Source organism: Larus michahellis, chromosome 12, assembly GCF_964199755.1.
Source record: "Larus michahellis chromosome 12, bLarMic1.1, whole genome shotgun sequence".
NCBI lineage: Eukaryota > Metazoa > Chordata > Aves > Charadriiformes > Laridae > Larus > Larus michahellis.
The window spans coordinates 3,799,860-3,821,862 of NC_133907.1; the positions used below are offsets into that span (position 1 = coordinate 3,799,860).

The 22,003-nt window shown below is 46.6% G+C and overlaps 1 protein-coding gene across 2 annotated transcripts in view; it reads right to left on the reverse strand.

The window, feature by feature from the left end:
* Positions 1-19,866, reverse strand: part of CHRNA4 (cholinergic receptor nicotinic alpha 4 subunit) — a 23,242-nt gene extending 3,376 nt beyond the window's left edge. The window contains exons 1-5 of one of the 2 annotated variants that reach the window (XM_074604721.1): positions 19,054-19,866; positions 17,642-17,793; positions 14,234-14,278; positions 14,035-14,144; positions 2,876-4,256 (exon numbers count right to left, since the gene is read on the reverse strand). In XM_074604721.1, the coding sequence (XP_074460822.1) occupies positions 2,876-4,256; positions 14,035-14,144; positions 14,234-14,278; positions 17,642-17,793; positions 19,054-19,114 (1,749 nt within the window). In that variant the 5' untranslated portion in view covers positions 19,115-19,866. The remainder of the gene's footprint in view (positions 1-2,875; positions 4,257-14,034; positions 14,145-14,233; positions 14,279-17,641; positions 17,794-19,053) is intronic. The other variant, XM_074604722.1, reaches the window with a different exon arrangement.
* Positions 19,867-22,003: the final 2,137 nt, after the last annotated feature.

Sequence of the window (22,003 nt, forward strand, 5' to 3'; positions counted from 1 at the left end):
CCCACAAATTCCTGAAAAATGGGGGAACCTTGCGGCTTTTCCCTGGTCCAGCTCCGTGCGGGTCCCAGCAGTGGGAGCGGAGCATCCTGCCCCAGGGTTTGAGTGGAGGGTGGAGGTGCCTTGGTGACATCCGATTGCCGGGACCCAGAGCCTGCAACCCAGATTAGAGCGGTCCCGCGTGATTTTATTGTACTTTGTTAAAAATAAACCGGTGAGATTATCCTGTTTCCTCCCCCTCAGCTACATTCTCTCCCGTTTTATTTTTAAGCTGTCTTCAAAGTCTTCCTATTAGAGTAGTCTGGAGGTGCACGCAGGCACGAGGACATCAAGGCTTTCCAGACGGTGCTGTTGGTGTCTGGTTATTTTGGCCCGTGTGTGACACGCAACTTATTTCCCTTCTCAGTCTGTAATTAATTTCTAATGGCATTTCTATCATACGCTGAGACAGACAATCCGGTCTTGCATTTTCCCCAGCGTACGATTGTGCTTGCATTGTTTGCAGGTATGTTTTTGTAACAAACAACTGCCTCTTGCATTTCCCATTTTCTCTTTGCTGAAGCACTTAATTAAACGAGCTATTTACTTTTAATTTAGAAGCACTGCCCCCGTGGCAATGGTGCTTTAGGAAAAAAAAGACAGGAACTTCAAAAGCAGCTCTGTTCTCATTCTGGGAAGGTGCATGTCTCTGAAAATATTACCCAAGAGACAGCAAGTTGTGTCTCAGGGGCTGCAGCTGCATCAGAGGTGCCTGCTGATAGATTTGTCGAAGACTTCCATGAAGAAATGCCACAATTTGATTTTAAGATGAAAGCAAATTTCCAAGTACTGATTTTTCCCCAATAAATTCTCATTTTATTGGATCAGTTCTGCTCGTTACAGTAAATTTCAGTTCCAGAAGATCATATTTCCTTCTTCTTTGTCGTTGCCACCTGGAGAAAAAAAGTGTGCTTTCCCACTTGGCTTTACTTGGGTCCAGCCAGAGAAAATAGTACAGCCTCAGACCGGGGTGAGCAACTATTCCCCCAAAACTGAAAATCCCAGCTCTTCCCACGGTGCCAACCACAGCTGCTGTGGAAGAGCAGAGAGCTGCAGGCAGGTTTGCAGGCTCCTCCTGGGGAGCCTGGTGCCTCGGTGGCCCTGGGGGTGACCCTTCGCCACTCATCGCTGGATGTTTTCCTGGCGTCTTTGCTCGCGGGCTGCGCTGGCAAGAGGTCTGGTCAGAGCCCTCAAAACAGCTCCTTTTCTTCCGCTTTTGATGCTTAGTGCTGTAAATAGCTTTCTCCTCAGGATAATCGCTTCATTTCAAGAGGGAAGAGTAGTGGAAGGTGTAAGAAGAAAATTCATGGCTTCTGAAGACTGTTTTCATTTTAAAGGAAGTTGCAATCATGGATTAAAATGAAAGAACCCAAGACATTCATCGACTCAGTTCTTGATGATATCAACAAGCTTAGCAGAAAGAGAATCAGTTGAAATGGGAAGTATTATTGGTGCAATATTCTTTCATTTGCACCATGGGGACACAAGCGAGTAAAAATCAACTGCCTTCCATGGGTTTCCTTGTGATTTTTGCTTGGAGGAGAGGGCAGAGTTTAATTCCTGCAGTCCTACCGTGCTTGTGAAGTGCTTTATCCCTGCCAAGAGTGCTGGGCTGTCAATGAATGAAGACGTGGATTCACAGCCCATCTCTGCCACAGATTTGTTCTGTGACCTTGAACAGGTCACCTCATCCCTGTATTTTGGCTGTCACTCTTCAACATGAGGAATAAACAGTTACTTCCTCAAAGGGATGTTGTGAAGTGAAATACATTAAAGAACGGAGGCCTCTCAAACTACGGTACCAAAGAGTATACAAATGGACAGTAGCACTTAATCTTTTGTTGCTGCTGCTAAGTGCTCAGTACTGTGAAAAATGCAAATATAAAGACACTCTTCATGCCCAGGAAGTCTTGCATAAAAGCACTATGACTTGCATTGACTCTAAATGTCGAGAAATCAAACTGTAAGCACAGCTGGAAAAGTACCTTTTGCTGACAGATCCCTCTAGGAAAAGCTAGATAAGATTTTTCTTTAGCAAGAATACTAACTTTAGGTTATCTTGTCGCTTCCTTCGTTATGGCCATAATTAGCTAGCACACTGTATCCATAGTATTGCAGGGGAAGACCTACAAGAGGTGTGAAAGGACGTGGCATTTGTACGTGCATCACCATCTCCATTAAAAGAAATTCTTTCGGCATCTAATTTCCTTCCCATTTGTAGCCATATTTACCCCTTCAGAGTAAGTGTGAAATTTGTCTGTCCACCCACCTTCCTGCGCAGAGCCAACTGCGCCAGTGGAAGTCCACTAATGAGGAATCGCATCACGCAGAGCTAAACATACCCTGCAGGGTCCCCACACTACTACGCGCTTCCCACATCCACAGCCTATTTTGGGAATTTGCTTTCCCAGGCTCAGTAGCCAGAGTCAATGCCTAATAGAAAACAGCGTGTGAATTCCCTGTCTGACAGAGGCTTCTCTGTAAAGAATAAGTCTGCTATGTTCCCACCAGTTGATTGCTTTTTGGGTCTCTCTCTCACAATCTTAGCTGCTTCTTTCCTACCTAACAACAACTTTACTCCTGTTTTCTGATGGAGAATCCTATTACTCTAGAGCACCCCTGAGCATGGACTCCTTGGCCCACATGTCTGCCAAGACCCCAAAGATAAATTCTCCAGCTGTGCCTATAGTGGCCAATATGTTCAAAAGCCACAATATCAGGGGCAGCTGATCCTGCATCGTCAAGTATATGCTCCGTATAGCCCCCAGGTTTAGCGGGGCTTCCTTATCAGACAATTTTTTACTTACCCAAGGAGAGCAGGCTAAGTTAGCGTACTTACTGAGAAATCTGCATCTTCTGCTCGCAGGTGGTCTGCGATGTAGTGAACCCCTTCCACTGCCAGCTTCAGGGCTGGGGACATCAACAGCAGATGTTGCTCTTTGGCGCTGTGAGTCTTGCTCCCTTGAGCTGGTGTGCCAGCTGCCTCGCTCTTTTTGCATTTACACTTGCACTGAGGGGGCTTGTGCTGGGGCTGCTCTTCGTTTAGGTGGCACCGCTGGGATGCTGGAGAGCCAGTGGATTGGCCATTGGTCTGGGAAGAGTCCTCTTGCAGGTAGCAATACTGGATGCTCCGGGACCTACAGCGGATGCTTCCTTCCTCTGCTTTATTGGGGCTGTACATCTGCTGAACACTTAGTGATCTGCCTTTCGAGATGGAGGTGGTCTGGGTGTCACTCAGGAGGTGGCGTGAGGGTTGTGGAGAGGAGCAGGTCACCTGTACAGGCTCTGGGTGCAGCACAGAGTACTGCCCAGAAGGGGACTTGCAGAGAGGCTGAGGCTTGGCTGGCTCCTCGAGGTGGGCACAGAAGGAAGATGTGGGTGACGGCTCATTACTCTGGGGGCTGGGGGAAGACGAGGTAGTGAAGTTGGGCTCCACGTCGGTCTCGGACCAAAGCCTTGGCGTGTTGGTTACTTTGTGCATGGATTCAATGAGCTTCTTGCAATTGTCTTTCACTGTGGAGGGACGTTTCATGAAGAGGAGGCGTGGGACGATGTCAAGGAAGATCCTCCTTACCCAGTCAGGCATCGTGTGGGTACGCGGGGAACGATGATGCACGTTGAGCACGAAGACAGTGATGATGATAGACAAGGTAACAAATATCATGGTGAAGAGAAGATACTCTCCAATCAGGGGGATGACTAAGGAGGTAGAAGGAATGATCTCTGTGATGAGCAGCAGGAACACAGTGAGGGACAGCAGCACGGAGATGCACAAGGTTATCTTCTCTCCACACTCGGAGGGCAGGTAGAAGACCAGGACAGTCAGGCAGGAGATCAGCAGGCAGGGGATGATCAGATTGATTGTGTAGAACAGCGGCAGCCTCCGGATAATGAAGGAATAAGTTATATCGGGGTAGATCTCTGTGCAGCATTCGTATTTCTTGCTGTTGTAATTGCCCACGGCGTTGATGATGACCCATTCCCCACTCTCCCAGTAGTCCAGCTGGTCCACATGACTGTGCATGCTCACCAAGTCTATCTTGGCTTTGTCATAGGTCCAGGAGCCAAACTTCATTGTGCAGTTTTGCTGGTCAAAGGGGAAGAAGGTAACATCGATGCTGCAGGAGCTTTTATAGATAGCAGGTGGCATCCATTTAATCCTCCCATCATAGAAGAGGTGGGCCTTGGTGAGGTGGGTGACTGCAAAGTCACCGTCAGCACTGGGGAGAGACAGAAGATAAGAAAAGACTAAGGCTTCTCTGGGACTTCTCAACTCTGTTAAAGAAATAGGATATTTACTGCCTGGCTTCCAAAAATGTGCCTGGGAGATGCAAGATGTACATCATGTGCTAACACTGGATCCATCCACGCTATCCAGTGGTTTTTTAACTCTGTTGGCTTATGCAAGCACTGAATTTGCACGCGAATGTCAGCCCTCACCTTGCATAAGTCAGGTCCTTGAGGTGAATGTACACAAGTTTTCCTCGAAGCTGTCCCATAAATGCCCTGGGAGCAGTTGAGTTTGCTTTAGAGAGGTGGCTGTGGCTGTGGGCCCTGCAGAATTAATTGTGACAGCTGCTATAAATGACATGGTGTTGGGTAATCATTCAGTCTCTTACATGAAAAACAGCAAGAACATCCTATTAATAGGAATAATGAAAGTTAATCTCTTGATTTCCCAGTCAGGAAGAGAGCTGTCTTCTTTTATGGTGTCTTCTTACAGGGACTCTCATTTGGGCTCTGTGTGCTGATATAAGATAAATAGATAACAACTCAGGATTTTATAGCAGAAAGCCATTTTGCAGGCAGTTAAAAAGCCGTTGCCTAAACAGCATTTTTTTTTTTATTTGGATCTACTTTTCTCAGCTGGGAAGTGTGGGAAAAGTGCACTGTTTTCCAGCAGCATTGTGCCGTGAACCCATGACACCATCTGCTTCCAGCTCGTCGTGGGGACTGGGATACAAATGAAGGAGATGAAAAAAGGCAACAGGAGAGGCAAGCGCACTGGGGATTTGGGGGAAGAAAGGCCACGGGGGAATGCCATGCTTGATCTTTAACAGTGTTGGAGAAAGGAGGGAGGCTGAGGGACTCTGGGGATGGGATGCCCAGCCCTGTCCTCCACCTGCCTCGGCATCACCAGCCGCAGCTCCGCTCCCTCCTCGCCCCCACGGCTCTGCGACTGCACTTCAAACACAGAACCTGCCACTTGCCCCAGTGCGTGGAGGCCACAGAAAAAATTAGCTCATTAATAGATTCAATTAGCAGAGAAGGTAATTACTGCCCTGCATGGCCATGCCATGCCCTGTTCCTCCCCTGCTCTCAGCGAGGAGGATATGTGGATGGTGACAAACTCCACGTCTGAGGCCAAGTCCACAGGTATCTTCTCTGGAGCAACGTCCTTCCCCCAGGCAGCGTCTGCAGCATCCACAGCCTGGATTTGTGTTAGCCTACACAAAGAGGCAAAACTGAAGCATTCAGAGCTGCAGAAGTGACATATCTCCTTGTCTGAATAATCACCGCGATGGAGGCCAGGTGCCTGAATCACAAAATTACACCTTCACCTGAAAATGAGCCAAGCCCCTACATCTGCAGCCTCTTTGTGCAGGGGCTGGCTGAAACCTCCAGCCCTCTCTCTCCCTTGATTGCTACTTGCAGACAGAGGATTTTGGTATCCTTGGACAGTCATGTCCTGATTAAACACCCTGGTTCAAGCAGTCTTAAAATGCGTGTGAGCTTTGGGTCCAGCTGCAATTTCTTTTCATCCTGAGCAAAATGTCTGTAAGGTTGAAATCCCAACAGAAAAAAAAAAAAAAAAAAAGCAGGTGGAATCTGTTTGTAGAGCAATGCCCTCAAGTCTAGCTGCAGGAACAGAGAAAAGAGCATCCGAAAAGCAGGGAGGGAATTGGGGACCGTCTTACATACCCGGCTTGAGCTGCCGCGGAGCTTGGGGACACGGAGGGAGAAGCCTGTTGTGTGATGCCGAGTGGCAAACGGCAACGCTGCTAAACAAAGGGGAAGCTGAGCAGGGGAGGGAGAGCTTCCGCTAAAAACTTGAGATGAATTATTCAAGGCTGCTACGGGTAGAAAGCTCTCTGCTCCTGCCCAGCCCTCCCGGCTGGAGCCCATCCAGCCTGCAGCCACTTTCCCAGCAGTCGGCAAAGTCCCTCGGCCCCGCGCTGCTGCTTCAGCGCTCAGATGTGCCCTGACAGCAGCTGTACGGGGGGGGGGGCACGGGGGTCCCACCTCTCCTCTTCCTCGCCAGCAGCAGGATAAACAACATGGGGATGATCTGGAGGGGGCCCACAAGCTGCAGAAGGCAGAGAAACTTCCCTAAATTCATTTCTTCAGGAGACCATCCATTAATTCCTATGCAAAAGGAGAAAAAAGCTTTCTGATATTTCCTCTTGCCCTGGGAAGCATCCTCGTCAGTCCGTGACCACCCTGGCTTCCAGAGAGACTGGTGTAGTACTGCTCATTTTGGGAAAACATGGCAGGATCTGGCCCTTGGTGAGCTGTCGTGGCTGTCACGGTATCGGAGCAGAGGTGGCACATGTCCTCAACCCCAGGATCACAGCCCAGATCTCCGTCTTTTGAGACAATTTTCCAGGTTGGTTGAATTAATGGGAAAAATAAACTCAGAATTATTGTTCGTGGTGGATGTTTAGTACACTCTTCTTTGTTTCTATACTGAAAAGCCTTTGCTCCTTGTGGCAGATTTTGGAAAAACAAAAGCACACAAAAGGACCCAGTGCTTTTTGACTTCTGAACTGAACTTTTTCTAAAGCTTTAACATGTCTTTTTTTTTTTTTTTTTTTTTTTTAAAGACAGGAAAGCTAAAAATACGTATAAACCCAGACTGCTGTCTCAAAGGGATCAAGGCAAAACCACCACTGTGTTTTACCACGATGCAAATAAAAGCCAGCAATGCCAATGTAGCGTGCACCCAAACTCCTTTCTTACCTCTTCTTTCTTAAATCTAATTTACACTCTAGGATCACTTGCTTTGGATGAAAACCATCTTTTCTTCGTCCTGCATTTTGCCCACACTACAATGTGCCTACACATTGTAAAGCCAGATTGAGACATGGAACACGCACAGCAAGTGACGGTCCAGTGTTTGCGGTTCTCAGTGGTTTTCTTTCTAAATCTCGATAGGAATTTGGAATCCAATTTTGCATTTAATGAGATCTCTGAGGCATGATTAAATCGTTCATTAATGGAACAATATGCTTATAATTGGACTCATATTACAGAAAAGGGATAATGAGCATCCACTAGTGTTTTCCTTCTTAGGTAGAGCAATGCGTTAGTGGCTGAATAAATAACACACGTGTGTGTATTTCCTTTTGAAAACTGCTGGAAAAGAACATGAAACCCTTGCTAAAAATTCATCCAGGAACAATAATAATTCACGTAATAATTGTGTTTCATTCCCAGAAATGTCTTGTCTGGTAATTTTGCACTCTCTGCGTGGCGAACCACCCTCCTCTCTTCTACACGTAACCAGTGCGATGCTGCAGATATTGTGTGGCAATTATTTCCATAATTGATTTGATTCTTTGATGAGGAAGATTTTTTTTAATTGCTTGCCTAATAAACCCAGCCTCATCCCAGGTCCTCTGGCTCACCCATTATTACAAATAACACTGGCACTGTCTCCCAAGCTGGGTGTTGCCTGCAGTGCCAAGGCAGGAGTGAAACCAAGAGCAGCATTACTTCTTGCATTTGAATCATAGAATCTTCATGGTTGGAAAGGACCTTTGAGATCATCAAGTCCAGCCATACACACACACACACACAAAAAAACCCAAAAAAAACCCAACAAAAAAAAGCCAACCTACAATCTCTGCCCTTCAGAGCATGAGAGTCAACTAATGACTCTGAGGAGCCGTAAAACACCTTGGGATCCTCCTGCTTCTCCCTCACCAATCTGCCAGGGCTCTCAAGTAATTCCTGACTTTACTGGGCGTGTTTGAACTTCTCATTGCAGTTCAATGGAGAGATATCTGAGGAATTTGTGAGCAGGGTGCATCAGCCAGGCTGTCGTACATAGGCTGGATCCAAGCCAGCTCTATCGTGCGAAGGTAGTGTTCGCAGTTGTCTTAACCCTTCCTGCATATGTATATTTTTGCCTCCTTCCCCAAGCTTACCACCCACACTGGACCTTCAAGCATATGCTTACTGGGTTGGAAGCTATGCTTGCTGGCGCCCTGCCCATGTGGGGTGAACCTGGAGATGCCTTCATCCTGGGTGAGGCTCTCATTCTGCTCCTCTTGACATGAGAGAGGGAGAAAATAAGGTCAGTGGGCTGCTGACGGTCTTCCCAAGCCTTTCTCCAGTCTCCTCCAAGGGGTGAAGTTCAGACGATTGACTGCAAATTAAGTCTGCAGTTAAGAGATTGGGGAAACCCTGTTTTCTCGTGGAAAGCTTTGCTGTGGGAAAACCCATTCCCGGCCAAGTTGTGCCGACAGCCCTGACTGCATAACATGAGTATTTCCTTAGACAGGAAGGTGGGAGATCTGATATAGTGGGACGGAGAAAATCTGCAGTCATTCCTTTGTAGTGGTAGCACATTTTCATCTCGTTCAGTCTAGATCACCGTGTTGTGACAGTTGTCATCAAAAACCGTTTGGAAGAAGGAGCGAGTGCAAGGTAAACATCACAACAAGAGCTTGAGAATTAAGATAGTCAGGCTCTCCTGATTACTCTGACCTGACAGCGCAAAAATCTGACAGTAATAAAGTACCGGAGCTCTTCTATTTTCATGTCAAATACTACAATACACACCAATAAAGAGAGAAGACAGTTGCTTATTCCTTTGCCAACGGAAGTAGCGCTGCAGTGTTCTGCAGCCTTTGATTCCTCATTTTGAGAATAAAGGCCGCTCTTCCAAAATCTTCTAAGTTTATAAGGGTTCAAGAACGGCATTGTTTTACTGGCAGCCTTCAACCGTATTTCATTAAAAAGCTCTGCTGATGGAGAATCTTTTCTTTTTTCTTGCCAGTTTCTATTTTCCCTGCAGTTGGGAGATACATCATCTCTCAAAATTAAATGTTTTCAGAATGCATGTAAATGAGGCACACATTTATTTTAATTCCTGATGATACATTTTAAATCCAAACAGCGCTTCTACAGCCTGAAAATTAACTATATATGTATATGGATATAGCTAGAATGTCCTCATTTAAAGCATTTTTCATTGAACAGTAGTAACCAAGACAAATTGGAGTTTCAAAGGCCCTTTAAAGAACATACCCTGCACCCTTTTGGTAGGCATTAAAGAGGTGTTTCTGCAACGTTCAGATCAAAATCCTCTCCAAAGGCAAATCAGAGAATATTTTATTTAGCTATTGTTTCGTGCTACCAGAACGATAACTACAAATTCACAGGTTGGAACAGACATGTGGAGATGGTCTAGTGCAAATTCCCTGCTCAAAGCAGGGTCAGCTACAAGAGGATTGGGACCTTCTCTGCTTGGGTTTTAAATATCTCCAAGGTCTTGGCAGCTTGTGTACACAACAGAGGTGTCGGTCTACATCTCGGATACACAGATGGGGGTGTCTGTGCACCGATGTGTACTTCTGTAGGTCCCATCCCAGCTTTTGCTTGCTTCAGATGTTTAGAAATCATTGGTGACTGAAATTTTGATCATTTCTCACTAAAACAGGCATCTGTGTCAGAAATGGCTGCGCTACACTGATGAAATAAGCACAATTTTCTCAGAAGGCCTTAACAGTGCTAAATTTGTGCATTTTCCTTCGACTCTTCCCTTTGCCAAGCATCCTCATCAGCATTTAGTAGGCAAAACTCCAGCTTTGTCCTTAGCATAATGGCAGGAGAAGTTCTTGGACACTAACACAGCAACAGCCCATGAGAGCGATCCCTCTTACAGATTTCTATCAATTCCTGTATTATTGGATAGAGCTTGGCAGCAAACCTCAAAGGCATCTAGAGGTATAATTCCTCTCCAGAAACATAGTCATTTAAACTCCCAGAAGAATCGGGAAAGCTTAAGTGTGAAGTGGTGATTATGGACCTATAACAAGTACAGTCTGGTGCAAAAATGACATGATCTGCGCAAGTACACGCTCACACACAAAGAAAAATGTCAAGAATGTTTCCGATATTTTAAAGGTTAGACTAGGGCATATTTTGGTATTTCTCCTCCAAACAGCTTTGGGATGAGTCAGGAAAACAGAGTTACTACATAACTCTCAGTGGCTGCAAACATCATAGTATACTTCAAAACAACAAGCTGCTATAGTATAGTCCAGAAGAAGTCTTTGCTTATGATTTTCAAAAGCCGGCTGCCAAATGATCTTCTAACCCAGTCCGGTAATCCTTTCTGTCCATATTACCACCGGGTGAATTCCTCAAGATGTTTTCTGCTCCTAATTACAGAAATTTGTATTTGAATTCCCTTAGTGTGTGATCTTGTCTTTTATTCTTTTTTTTTTTTTTTGGTGACTATGGAGGCTAAGGCAGGGATTTCTTTTTGGAACAGCCAACACCAGAAAATATTGAGGAAAAAAAGAAAATTTTGAAGTCTGAATGTTCCCAGTAGCTTCTTACAAACATCAGGCTAGAGAAGACAAATGCTATCATGACTATCCAGGTGAAAACTAGCCAGGGAAGCTCACATTTCAAGCTCTCTGTCTGCCCATTAGGCTCAAGGACACGGTCTGGTATTCCTCTGGGCAGCCTTTAGCAGTTTCAGGGGTTTCTCCTTGGAGTTTCTATATCGTGTGGGGTCTAAATGGCTCAACACAGTGGTGGATAATAAAAAAAAAACCCATAAAAAAAATCGAAACACAGCCCCGAGGGCTTGTTCCCTGATTAGACAAAAAAAACGTTTGTTTGGTTTTTTTTACTTTAAATATACAAAGGAAAACTGAAATGTACCATTCATGAATGGGATAATAAGTCAATGCAGAGGATTAGATAATTCATTTATAAATGATTTGGTGGTGTCTGAAGAGCCTTTACAGCCTCAGATAAGGAACAGCTGGCCGCCTTGGCAGAGGAGGAGAGGCTTTGTCGCTTCACTATTAACTCATATTCCTCTGTTATACATATGTTTTGTCACATCTAGTAGAAACTATTTACAGAGACTCGGAACATATCTCATCAAGCCCGAAAATTCAACAGCATGTTAATTTCCCTGTAGGATATTAATTTGGTTTTAGATTCCTTATGAATGTTGACAACTACATATACTCTCTAGGCCAAACCAGCCGAGTTTACTGATTTAATTTGAGCCTCTCGAGTGGATAAATGGAAGTTTTTGACAATAATGAGCTTAGATATGAGAACAACCTCACAACAAGGGGTTAGGTTTCCTTAAAGATGTAAATCTTCCATCAATTTAAATTTCAGCATTTCTATATGTACCCCAAGATGAAAATAAAAGAGGCATTTGTATAATCTCCTCTCCAGAAAGTCTTTTTTCCAAAGGATACCATCCCAAGCAGAAATACCACGCTTCTGCCAGAGCACGTGGTAATAAATAAATAACTCGAGTTCAAAAGCTTGAACAGTGCGAAAGGCCACGCTCTCTCTGCCACCAAGGTCTCTGCACACAATTCTCTTGCTCTTAGGGATCCAGAATTCTGTGCATGTGCTTTAAATTCCCTCTAAACAATATATATATATATATATAATATATATGTACCATACGAGCCGGAGTCCTTGTTCGCATCACCCATGACTAGCCACTGTATTTCCAAAGCTTTTCTTTCTGAAACATTTCTAGCTGAGATGCCCACAAAGAGAAACACTGTCGGGTTCTGCAGTTGGTGAGCTGCCATGCAGAAGACCCTCATCTTGGTGTCCCATCCTGCTGCAGGTTGTGCCTTGCATGCATTGCATTTGCCCTGCCTTGCCCTGCAATCCCTAAAAAACCCATGAAAACTGATTGTTAGAGCAGTGCAACTAAGATGATAAATGACTGCAGCTTCGGATGTGTTTGATAGGAAGTGAGACAGAAGAGAGATGTATATCGCAGGGTAGAAAACAGTCTACACAAGACTGTATGAAAGAGCATGGGCAAATATAGCAGTAAACAGATATGGAATTAATGGAAAACCATTACTGACTGGCTAGTGGTTGGCGCCTACATCTATGTTTAATTCATGGATAAAGTAACCAATTAAAAATGCATGATAGACTCATGACAACCGACAGAGGAATGCATGATTATGAATGGTAAGTATGGATAAAGGGAGAGAAGCAACTTGGATTTCGGTAGCTGGGGCACGAGATCTCCCCACCTGGAAGCAGGTCCCCAGTACAGTTCGAGTTGCTGTCTGCCATACCTCCCTGCAAGTCAGCCTGAGCCAGGCAATACGGCGGGCAAGGCTGGAAGCCTCACGCCCCGGAGGAGGATGAGGAGGACATTCTGGAATAGCTGCTGTGGCCAGCAGATCACCAGCTGCTCCCTGGAGTGGCTCAAGCGATAGCGGCGGTGAACTGGGACAGCGGGGCAGAAGGACAGAGCCTGCAAGGGGCAGAAGCCAAAGGCTACCTAGCTCAGAGGTCTGGGTGCCCTCTGGGTCCTGCTTTCAGCGTGAAGTCCCAAAATTTCTGGTACACAAAGGGAGACTGAGGCTTCCTTCTTTAGTGCTAGGGCCCTCCTTGCGTGAACCACGCTCGTCACCCACGGTGAGCCAAGGGAGCAGGTGCAGAGGTGACACAACAGGCTCTCGTGTAGCAGCAGTCCCAGCAAGCGGATGGTTTGAACCACAAAGGTCCCACAGATGGTGGAGATCTGTGTAGCACTGTTTCCTTTGGCACTATGGTCCACCACAACAATCACCAGAACCTCCAAAAATAATAACCCTTACCATTGTCGTTAATTAAGCAACGAGAAGGACAAGGACATTCATTTTTTTTTTCCTGTGGGAGCTGTGAACACCTTTCTTGGCTGCAATGTGAGGTACTTGTAATACAATATTCATGCTCAGAGTGTGTCCCTGTAGGATAGGAAGGTCCAAGTGCCTACGAATTAGTCATTCCCATTGGTCTAATCTCCGAACGGTGCTATGTGAGGATACAGTGATTTCCAAAAGGTTTGCAATCATTCCACACCGCTGAGGATCAGAGACCAGCTAATGGGAAAGATAACAATTTCCGTAGTCTCCAAAGCTCACAATCACCTGGACAGATTCCTCCCTCAGTCGTTTTTTTTTTTTTTGGAAAACAAAAGCAAAATCCTATCAAACTAGAACCAGGCAACTGTTTACTAAAAACGAGCCTGGCTTCTGTTGTGAGTGTTTTCCCTGAGTGTTAGCCGCATACAAAGATGGTTTTTTTGATGCTTGCGGCAAGTGTTTTCTCTGGAGCCTGTGCTGGGGAGGGAGACAGGGATATCCTGCATCCTAGGAGGCTGGAGAGCTCTGGTGTGATAAGCTAAGGAGAAAACAGTCTCAGCACTTGGACAATCTTTCCAAGAATATCAGCAGGCTCCAGAGGAAAGAAAGAAAACAACCACCTGCTCCTTAGGAAACGTCCATACAAGAGGGAGATTTCAAGCATTCGGAATCAGGAACAAATACCAATTTAAGAATAATTCTAGAATGGTATTGGGCTGACCTGAAACTACTATTTGTAGACAGGCAAGCCAGATGTGTTTCAGCATATTAAGCCCATCCTCAGTAATTGGCTTTTCCAGTTGATGGTGATGAGTGAGGGGAGAACTCCTTGGTGAAACGAAGCTGAAGAGGACTGAAAGCTCAATTCCAGCTGAATTGTGTATCTGACGTGTGAAGAGAAAACAATACCCACATGCCACGCAAAACTTGCTGTCCAGAGAAAGGATCATTAGGAGAACAAAGCCCTTGTGATGAATGTTAGTCATGTCACTTGAGGCACGTCTGGGACAAATATTATGAGAGTCTATACGGAATTCGACCACAGAGAACAAAATAAGGAGAAACAACTGCAAGAAGCACCTTGACACCGTAGGCAGAGAAAATTTGCAAGAAAATTGCTCACACTCACTTGTTGTACAGAACAATGTCTGGCCTCCAGATGAGCTCTGAGGGGATTCGGATGGATGTGACATTTTCATATTCCTGGGGGTCCCAGCGTAGCTTGTAATCATGCCACTCCTGCCAAAAATGAGGCGGTTAAAGCTGGGAGAGTTCAGATTGCAAAACCAAAAAGGAACATGGACAAGCACACATTTTGGTGCACCCACCTGCTTCACCCACACGTTTGTGGTCATCATTTGATTTTTCTCATCCTGAAATGCAAGATCAGATATTCGTTACAGAAGCAGATGAAGCAGCCCAAGGAACTCATTAAATTTCTGTTAATTGTACTTCATTTCTGTAATTACATATCACCCCTGCAACAAATGTAAGTTCCATCTTGGAAATAAAAAGCAGATGTTTCTGTCGTTTAACATGGGACAGGGCACAGCTGCCTGTTACGACTGAACAGCTGAGCCTGCACCTAAGCAATCTTGTGAGCAGACGGACTTGAATTTATTGGGATTTTCCTGTGTGCTGATGGATTCAGCCTAGGATGATGGCGACAGGCAGTGGAAAGCTCGGCTTTGATGTGACCGCTGAAGGAAGAGGAGTGCTAGTATATATCTCCTTACTCACACGTGTGTGCGTGGATTACAATGCTCAGCTTCGTCTGCGAGTAGTGTTTAGCACTTCTACGGTGAAACGTTACCCATGAACACGGGTCTGGAAACACGAAGCTCAGCAGTGTTTCTCTTTCTACCAAATACTTTGAGCGCTATGGATTGGCTTTTCCGAACAAACCCAAGCCACTCTGCTGACACGTAACCTTTGGACAGTCTGGTGTATACCCACGCTGCTGTTGGTAGACCTTTTCCTAACTCTAAGTACAAAGAGTATGGAAAGGTAGAACTACGTATATACTTTTAAATAACGTAAGGCAGACACAATGCTGGCAGTACTGTAGCAGAACTAATTACTGCTTGCTGCTTGCCTCGCATGCTGCTTACAACCCCTATGCATATAACCAAGACTAATTATGTGGGGCAGAGCCTAGTCCTGGTCTGATTTAAGTGTCACACCAGAGCTCAGAGCTTATTTGTGTGTTTGCTTCTTTTCTCTCTTCCTTTGGTCTGCCATCAAAACCAGCTCAATTGACAGGGCTCATTTGGAAGCAAACTGCTCATCATTAACCTCACTCTTGTGGCAGTTCAGCATTAATTCTGAACGTTAAAAGCCAGGAGATTCATGGCAGAGCTATTATTCCTCCCCCTCGCTCAGCCTCCTCATTGCTGTTGTGGCAACAAGGGTAAAACCTGACCAGAGATACCCTCGTCTGCGGATTAGGGACCAGAAGTCCATGGAAGAAGGAGGAATACAAGAAACATTCAAATGAGCAACAAAGAAAGGAAAAAGCACGGCTGCTTCCTTGGTTGCAGGTGAGAGATGAGGAATGCCAGTGGAGGAGGCTGCCATGCCCTGGACCAATGCTTGGCCATCTGCTTCACTTTGTAATTCAAGCATCTGAGGGCCTCCGCCACAGTCCCTGCTCTGGGGATCCCAGTCTCGCAGTTGCTGCTCTTTACTGGAATTTTCCCCCGTGGGTGGTGCAGACCCTTGTGGAAGCTCCTGCCCATCACTACCGCTGGGGGCTCTGCCACCCTCCTGACCCAAGCAATGCGGGACTCTGGTCCCTTGGGTTTATCGCGTAGGGGGTTTGCAACGTGCTAATGACCGATTGCCTCCTCCGTCTGCATGGCTGCCTTCTCCTGCGTGGAGCCAGCCCAGAGGGCTGATGGTGGTGTTGCACTGCCCGGCCTCTTTTCTCAAGGTCACCACAGCACGTGAGGTCCTGCAGAGACACAGGCTTAGGAGCCCAAACCTGTTCCTCAGCGGCTGCTCCTGGACACATGCTTGATCCCTTACCACTTCTTTCTGGCTCAGAGAACCCTTAGCACACCAGCGTGAGGTAAGGACGGAAGGGATGTCGAGTTCCACATTGATTTTTGTCCCCCTCCCGCCCCCTTTTGTCAGCAGGAGCTGGAGTTTGAATACGGCTCTGATTTCTCTTTCAGACTTTTTGTCGTTGGGAGCTGAACGTCGAGTCTAACGATTGCAGCGGGGTTTGCACCAAAACAATGTCACTGTCGGGAAGGGGGAGAGACAGCGGAAGCGCTGCGGTGGTGGCAGGGGGTGTCAGCAGTCCCCGACCACACAGACTGGGGATGAGAGCTCTCCTCTAGTCATACCCACCGGCCCCAGCATGGAACTGCCTGCTATTGGCACTTCTAACCACTGACATGATTTTAAGAAGATTAATTCTTCTTAAGTAAACTGGGAAAAGCACTATGAAGCAGGTGTATCGATCCCATCCTTCCACAATTCAGCAGCTGCATAATGGAAAGTTGCTCTCATGCCTCCACAGACACTAATGTCTCATCTTTAGTCTTATCAATTATTCAGATCAGAACTGTACAACTTCAACATTAGCAACTGCAAACAGCCCCGGATCCCTCAGGCTGACGTAAGAGAGAGGAGGGGAATAGAAGACCATTTCTGGACTGCAAAGCTGGAAGCTGATGCCTTCTGCACAAGGAGATGCCACTCTCTAGCAACTAGTGTCTGATTGACCACCTCCCGCACCACCTCGGCTCTGTTTCCTCTGCATCTCAAAAATACCCCAAAATATAAAATGTTGTGGAGAGTTATGGTTGTCCCACACCAGTAATGTCTTCAAGTTGAATTACACTTTCTATTATCACCCCATTTACTCTGCCACACAGCAATACAGTACACAAATACAGTAGAAAATGATGGAGATCCTCCAAAAGCGAGGCTGATACTTATTCAAGAGATGTGTATCTGCAGACACACTGACCTGGGAAGCGTTGCCTGCAGACAGGGACAGGAGAGAGAAGCACGTGAAAGCAAGATCTGCACAAGCTAGGAAGCCTGTGTGTGTGTGTTTAACATCTGCAGCCCTGCAGGGATCTCCTTTGGGTTCAACACTTGACCCCAACGCACTGTGATAGAGTAATCCTTTAAATACCATTTCAGTCCACATCGGTCCCGAGTGCGAACCACTCCGTTTTGTACACGGCATATGCAGTTTGCACACGTGTAACTTCTATCTAAGCAAACATTCAGAAACAGTTTTCCTGTTAATATCTGCCAGATTAGATAAGAACCCTCAAAACTTTCATTTGCAGAAAGCTCTTCAGGCAAGCTGTCTTCCAGGGACGCGTAAACCACTGTTCCTGCTCGTGTAAATTAGTGTTAATAATTATGGCTCAAATTCCAAATTAGTTATTTTTTTTTTTCTTATCCTGGGCTCTCTGGCGTTACCAATTGCTCCACTGCTCTGATGTGATCAGTCCCACGGGTTTTGATAAGGAATTTGGGATTTTGCCTATACCAAACAAAGAATGAAGGATCCACTTTGATGACCAGCTACTCACATGAGTCATCCCTCGTTCCAGCAGAGCTTTCTGCATGATAACAATTCTCTGCTGAGGGCAAAGTCTTCCCAACCCAACCCTGCGTCAGCCAGTAAAACCTGCGTGCCCCAGGAGCCTCTCCCTGAGCCCTGACCCCGTTCATCTTGGCCATTTGTGGCACAAAGGGGTTGCACTTACAACATCGATGAGCTGGGCAATGGACAAGCCGAAGCGGACGAGGACCACATCAGAAATGTTGGCGACGGGGCGGGACCACTTGTTATAACCAGAGAAGAGTTTCTTCAGGAGACGCTCCTCCGCGTGGGCTCGGGTTTCCACGTGGCCGAGGGCTGCGGGGAAGGCGTGGGGCACAGCGGCGTGAAATGCGCGTGGCTCCAGGCACCGGCATAGCTGGAGCCTTCTCCGGGAGGGGACCCTGTGCTAACCCCAGCGACGGGCAAGTAGGGACACATGGGAGGGCGATGCCACCTTGGTGACTTGCCTCCCCGCTACCCCAAGCTTTGCCTTGTATTTCTCACCCTGTTCACCCACCGTAGCCAATTCCCAAAGTAGGATTTCCATTGCAGAGCAGGATTGGTCTGCAGAAAGTGGGGGCATCAGTAACAGCATTTGAAAAACACTATCTGGGCCATTCCGCCTGAATCCGGTTTAATTTTTATGGCCACTTTGTGGCAAGTTTCTAGCGCTGAAGTCTGCAAGCAGTAAAGAGGGATGCTAAAAGGGCAAGGCAAAAACAAAAAGGCAGCCTCCTGCTGGGAGCTAGGGATTTTGGATCAGATTTACACACAAAAACTGGCACCAAATCCATCAGAAAAAAAAAAAGAAGGCAGACTGAAATTCAGCTTTTCAAAAAAACTTCATAGCTGGTCTTTCACAAAAACGATGGGTGAGGAAGAGGATGGGGTAGAGAACAAATTGGAAAACAGGAGCGCGGTTTCCCTCAATAATGACTTTAAAAGTTGGAGGCTGCAAGGAGCAGCCCTGACCCTGCACGTACGCTACGGGAACCGTCGGAGGTGCCTGTTGGTTATTAAGAATTAAAGCCACCTTCCTTCCAGGGGGCTGCCAGGGGAGCTGCGCTCCTGTGCCGGCTGCACGGAGGCATCCTCCGACAGGGACAGGGGGAGAGGGAGCCGGGGGCTCTCCCCCCATCCCTCCTGGAATATGGCTCCTACTTAGTCTTTAGCTGCCCTGGATTATACAAAGGGAAGCATTAGCTGAGCGCTGGCTGTGCTCTCCCCAGCCGGAGCTGTAGCCCGGAGACACATTAACACACTTTACTCAGGGAAGAAAAACCCAGGCAAGAAGCAGGATGCTGAGCCCCTGCCTGTGTTCTCCCTCCTGTCCCCTTCCCCACCGCGGCTTTAACCCTTTCCCCATCAAATCAAGCAAGGAGCAGAAAATAAAGACAAAGCATTGCTCAGTGGAGGCTGGTATTTAGGGGACCCGCAAGGATGGGGCAGGAGGATGTAGGAGCGGGGGAAATTCCTCGCTGATAGGGACCAGTTGTCGCAGCATGCCTTTGAGAGGGCTAAGAGAGAAAAGAGCTAAAGAGCAGAGCAGGGGTAGAAAAGCTTTCTCAAACTTACCGGGGAAGACGCTGGCACACAGCAGGAGGAGGAGGTTTCCTTTAGACACAAGAAATCCCATTGTGGAGCAGAGCTCAGGCTCTAGTATGCAGAGTCTCCCGTCAGGGCAACTTTTCCTCTCTGAGTCTCTGGATCCTCCAGCTTCATTCCCCTAAACTCCTTTCTCTCTCTCACCTGTCTCTGGGAAGAGATAATAGCTGGTGGTTTGTTTGGTTTTTCTTTGCTCTTCTGACTGATTTCCAGCTCTTCCTCCTAGAAGGATGCTCTTCCCTGGGACACAGATGCAAATATACTTGCAAGAGATGCGTGAAAGCAGAAAGCTCCTGTAAAGAGACGTGAAATGCCCAGCCTGCCTGGGCTCTCCTGCCTGCTCCTCTCCCCTTGCCTACGGGGCGCTTTGGCTGCTCGGTTTATTTGTTGCTGCTGCTGTTTTCACCCTTCCCCCAGCCCTTTGGGCAGCCTTTGCTCAGATTCTGCTGCTGACGGGCCACCGATGCCCACGCCAGCCCTCGGTGGAGCAGAGAGGGAGCACAGTATGTTTGTATATTTAATGTAGTTAGACCTGCCCACCTCCCGCTGAGGAGGAGGAGGAGGAGGAGGAGGAGGAGAGAATCTGTGCTCTCCAGCAAACAGGCTGCCGGGAGGAAAACTTTTAGCATGAGAAATAAAGGGGGAGATCCAGAGCCCAGCTGCAGCCAGAGGTGGTGGGTATGGGGCCATCTGGGACCTTTATAGCACCTGAAGCCCAAACAGTTCTTAATTAATGGAAGCTGTCTGTTTAATCTCATCCAAGCGCTTTTCAAAATCACTCCTGTAGATGAACAGGGTAATTAGCCTGAGAGATATTTCTGGCCTGGGCATGTGTCTCTGCTGTCGACAGTTGTTGGGCTGATGAAGCTGCCCACGAGAATGGGGCTCTGCTCTGCTCGGTGCTGCACAAACACGTAGTACAAACACAAATATTAGTCTCTGCCCATAGGCAACATGCAAATCAAAGGTAGACTGAGTCAAGAGGTTACTTGAATATATCTATATACTTGAACATACCTTAAAGATACCACAAATAACTCCAACGAAGTCCTGAAGGTTTTTTTGTGGAGGAAAAGATAATTCCTTGTGTTAGCTGGAATTATCACTCCAGCCCTTCATCTCGCATCCCTGATTCCTCGCACGGGAGACATGGAGTAGAGCCCTCTCTGTTTCATTTTAAAACTAGCTTTGATATTAACACAATTACTTCCACACGGGTAGCAAATGGATTTCTTTTTCAGGCAGGGGTAATTTTGCCAGCTGCAAAATTAATCAAAGTCTGTTCTAATAATACTAGCTACATATTTTATGTATAATAATTTCCCTACTCCTGAAGCATCTCAAATATCTTCCAATATAATAGATTGCTGGCTGAAAATGGGGAGGATGAAAACCACAAGAGAAATTAGGTCTGTAGTGAGATTATAAATAACATCAGCATAGTACCAAACTCGACTTGTCTTATCTTTTCTTGTCTCATCTCTTCTTCAACAGTTGTCAGCCTTTTTGAATGACAAACCCCACCACATTTTGCACTGGCTGCATGGACTCCTGTATGATTTGCCTGCCTTGCCTCGGTGTCCTGACCCTCATAGCAGCACCTGAGCACCTGCGACATGCTATAAAAATCTGTAGTGCTCATTCCAGGGAACCATCCAGCGTTAATTCAATAAACAGCAGATGTGAGATCAAATTAACTTAAAGCTGAAGCGTGGGTGACATCCTGAGAGCCAGGTCCTGTGCAGCACTCAGCACCTCTCCTTCCCACAGCCAGCAGTAGGGGAGCAGAAGGGCAATCCTTCCTCATCAGGGTATAACCAGCATCACTCAGTCACACACTGCAACCACACGTTCCCAAACACCCAGGCAGCAACCAGAAAAACCCATTTCTTTAAACCTCTTTGCTCTACGAACCCCGGAGGGGGGGGGACACATCACCTCAGGTTGAATGCTCCTCAGCTCCTCGCTGGGTCCGGTGCTGTGCGGTTCCTACCCAGCAGCCTTCGATGGGGAAATCCTGGGTTTCAGCCCACCTCGTTCCAGCGACAAGCACCAGATACAACAAACCTTACAAATTCTCAAAGGCTCGTGGTGGGAAATAGGATTTCTGAAGGCCATTTTTCAAGGAGGCTGGTACTCTGCGCAGGTCACATGTTGGGCAGCCAAACCCAAGGGACCCAAGATCAGCTATTCCCTTTTGAAAACCTTGGCCATAAATAATACAGGTATCCTTGACTACAGGCCCTCCTGCGCAGAGCTGATTCAAATCCCATGGACAAACCCCATCCATCTTCACCTTGCCTCGCTTTCTGTGCTGGCGAGCAAGGGAGCTGGCGAGCAAATACTGCCTTCAGATTAACCCTATAAATAATCTTGATTAAAAAAGGATTTCCTTCTTTTGGAAATTAATCGTAAATCATCATTTCCTCTAAGTGAAAGGTTTATCCCTCACCTCCCTGACCCTGGTTTTATATGATGTAGGGAATGAGCATATTTTACAGAGGTTTCTGTGCCTTGAGGTGACCTTGTTAAATCTCACTGCCAGCTTCTTTCTGCATCATTGGGCCATAACGAAATTTCCATCAGCTCCTGTGTGTATTTGGAAGGCAGTGTCGTCCACTGGTACATGTGCGAGGGACTTAGTCTGACTGGGACAAAAGAAGCCATTTAAAGATTTTAATGATTTTTTTATTGTGGGAGAAAGCTGCTACTCCGGGTTGATACTCAGGCACCTGGCTCTGAGCCTCCTCATTATTATTATCTTCCCTTGTCTGAAAAAGATGTGGATAATTTGGGTAATCCAGATGTTCACAAAAACGGAGTGCACACATCCCAGCTATTGAAGATTGAAAGACTGAACTAAACGGGACTAAGGCAGTGTTTCCCCCAGGGTTTTCAATGAAGTCTCAGACTTGTCCTT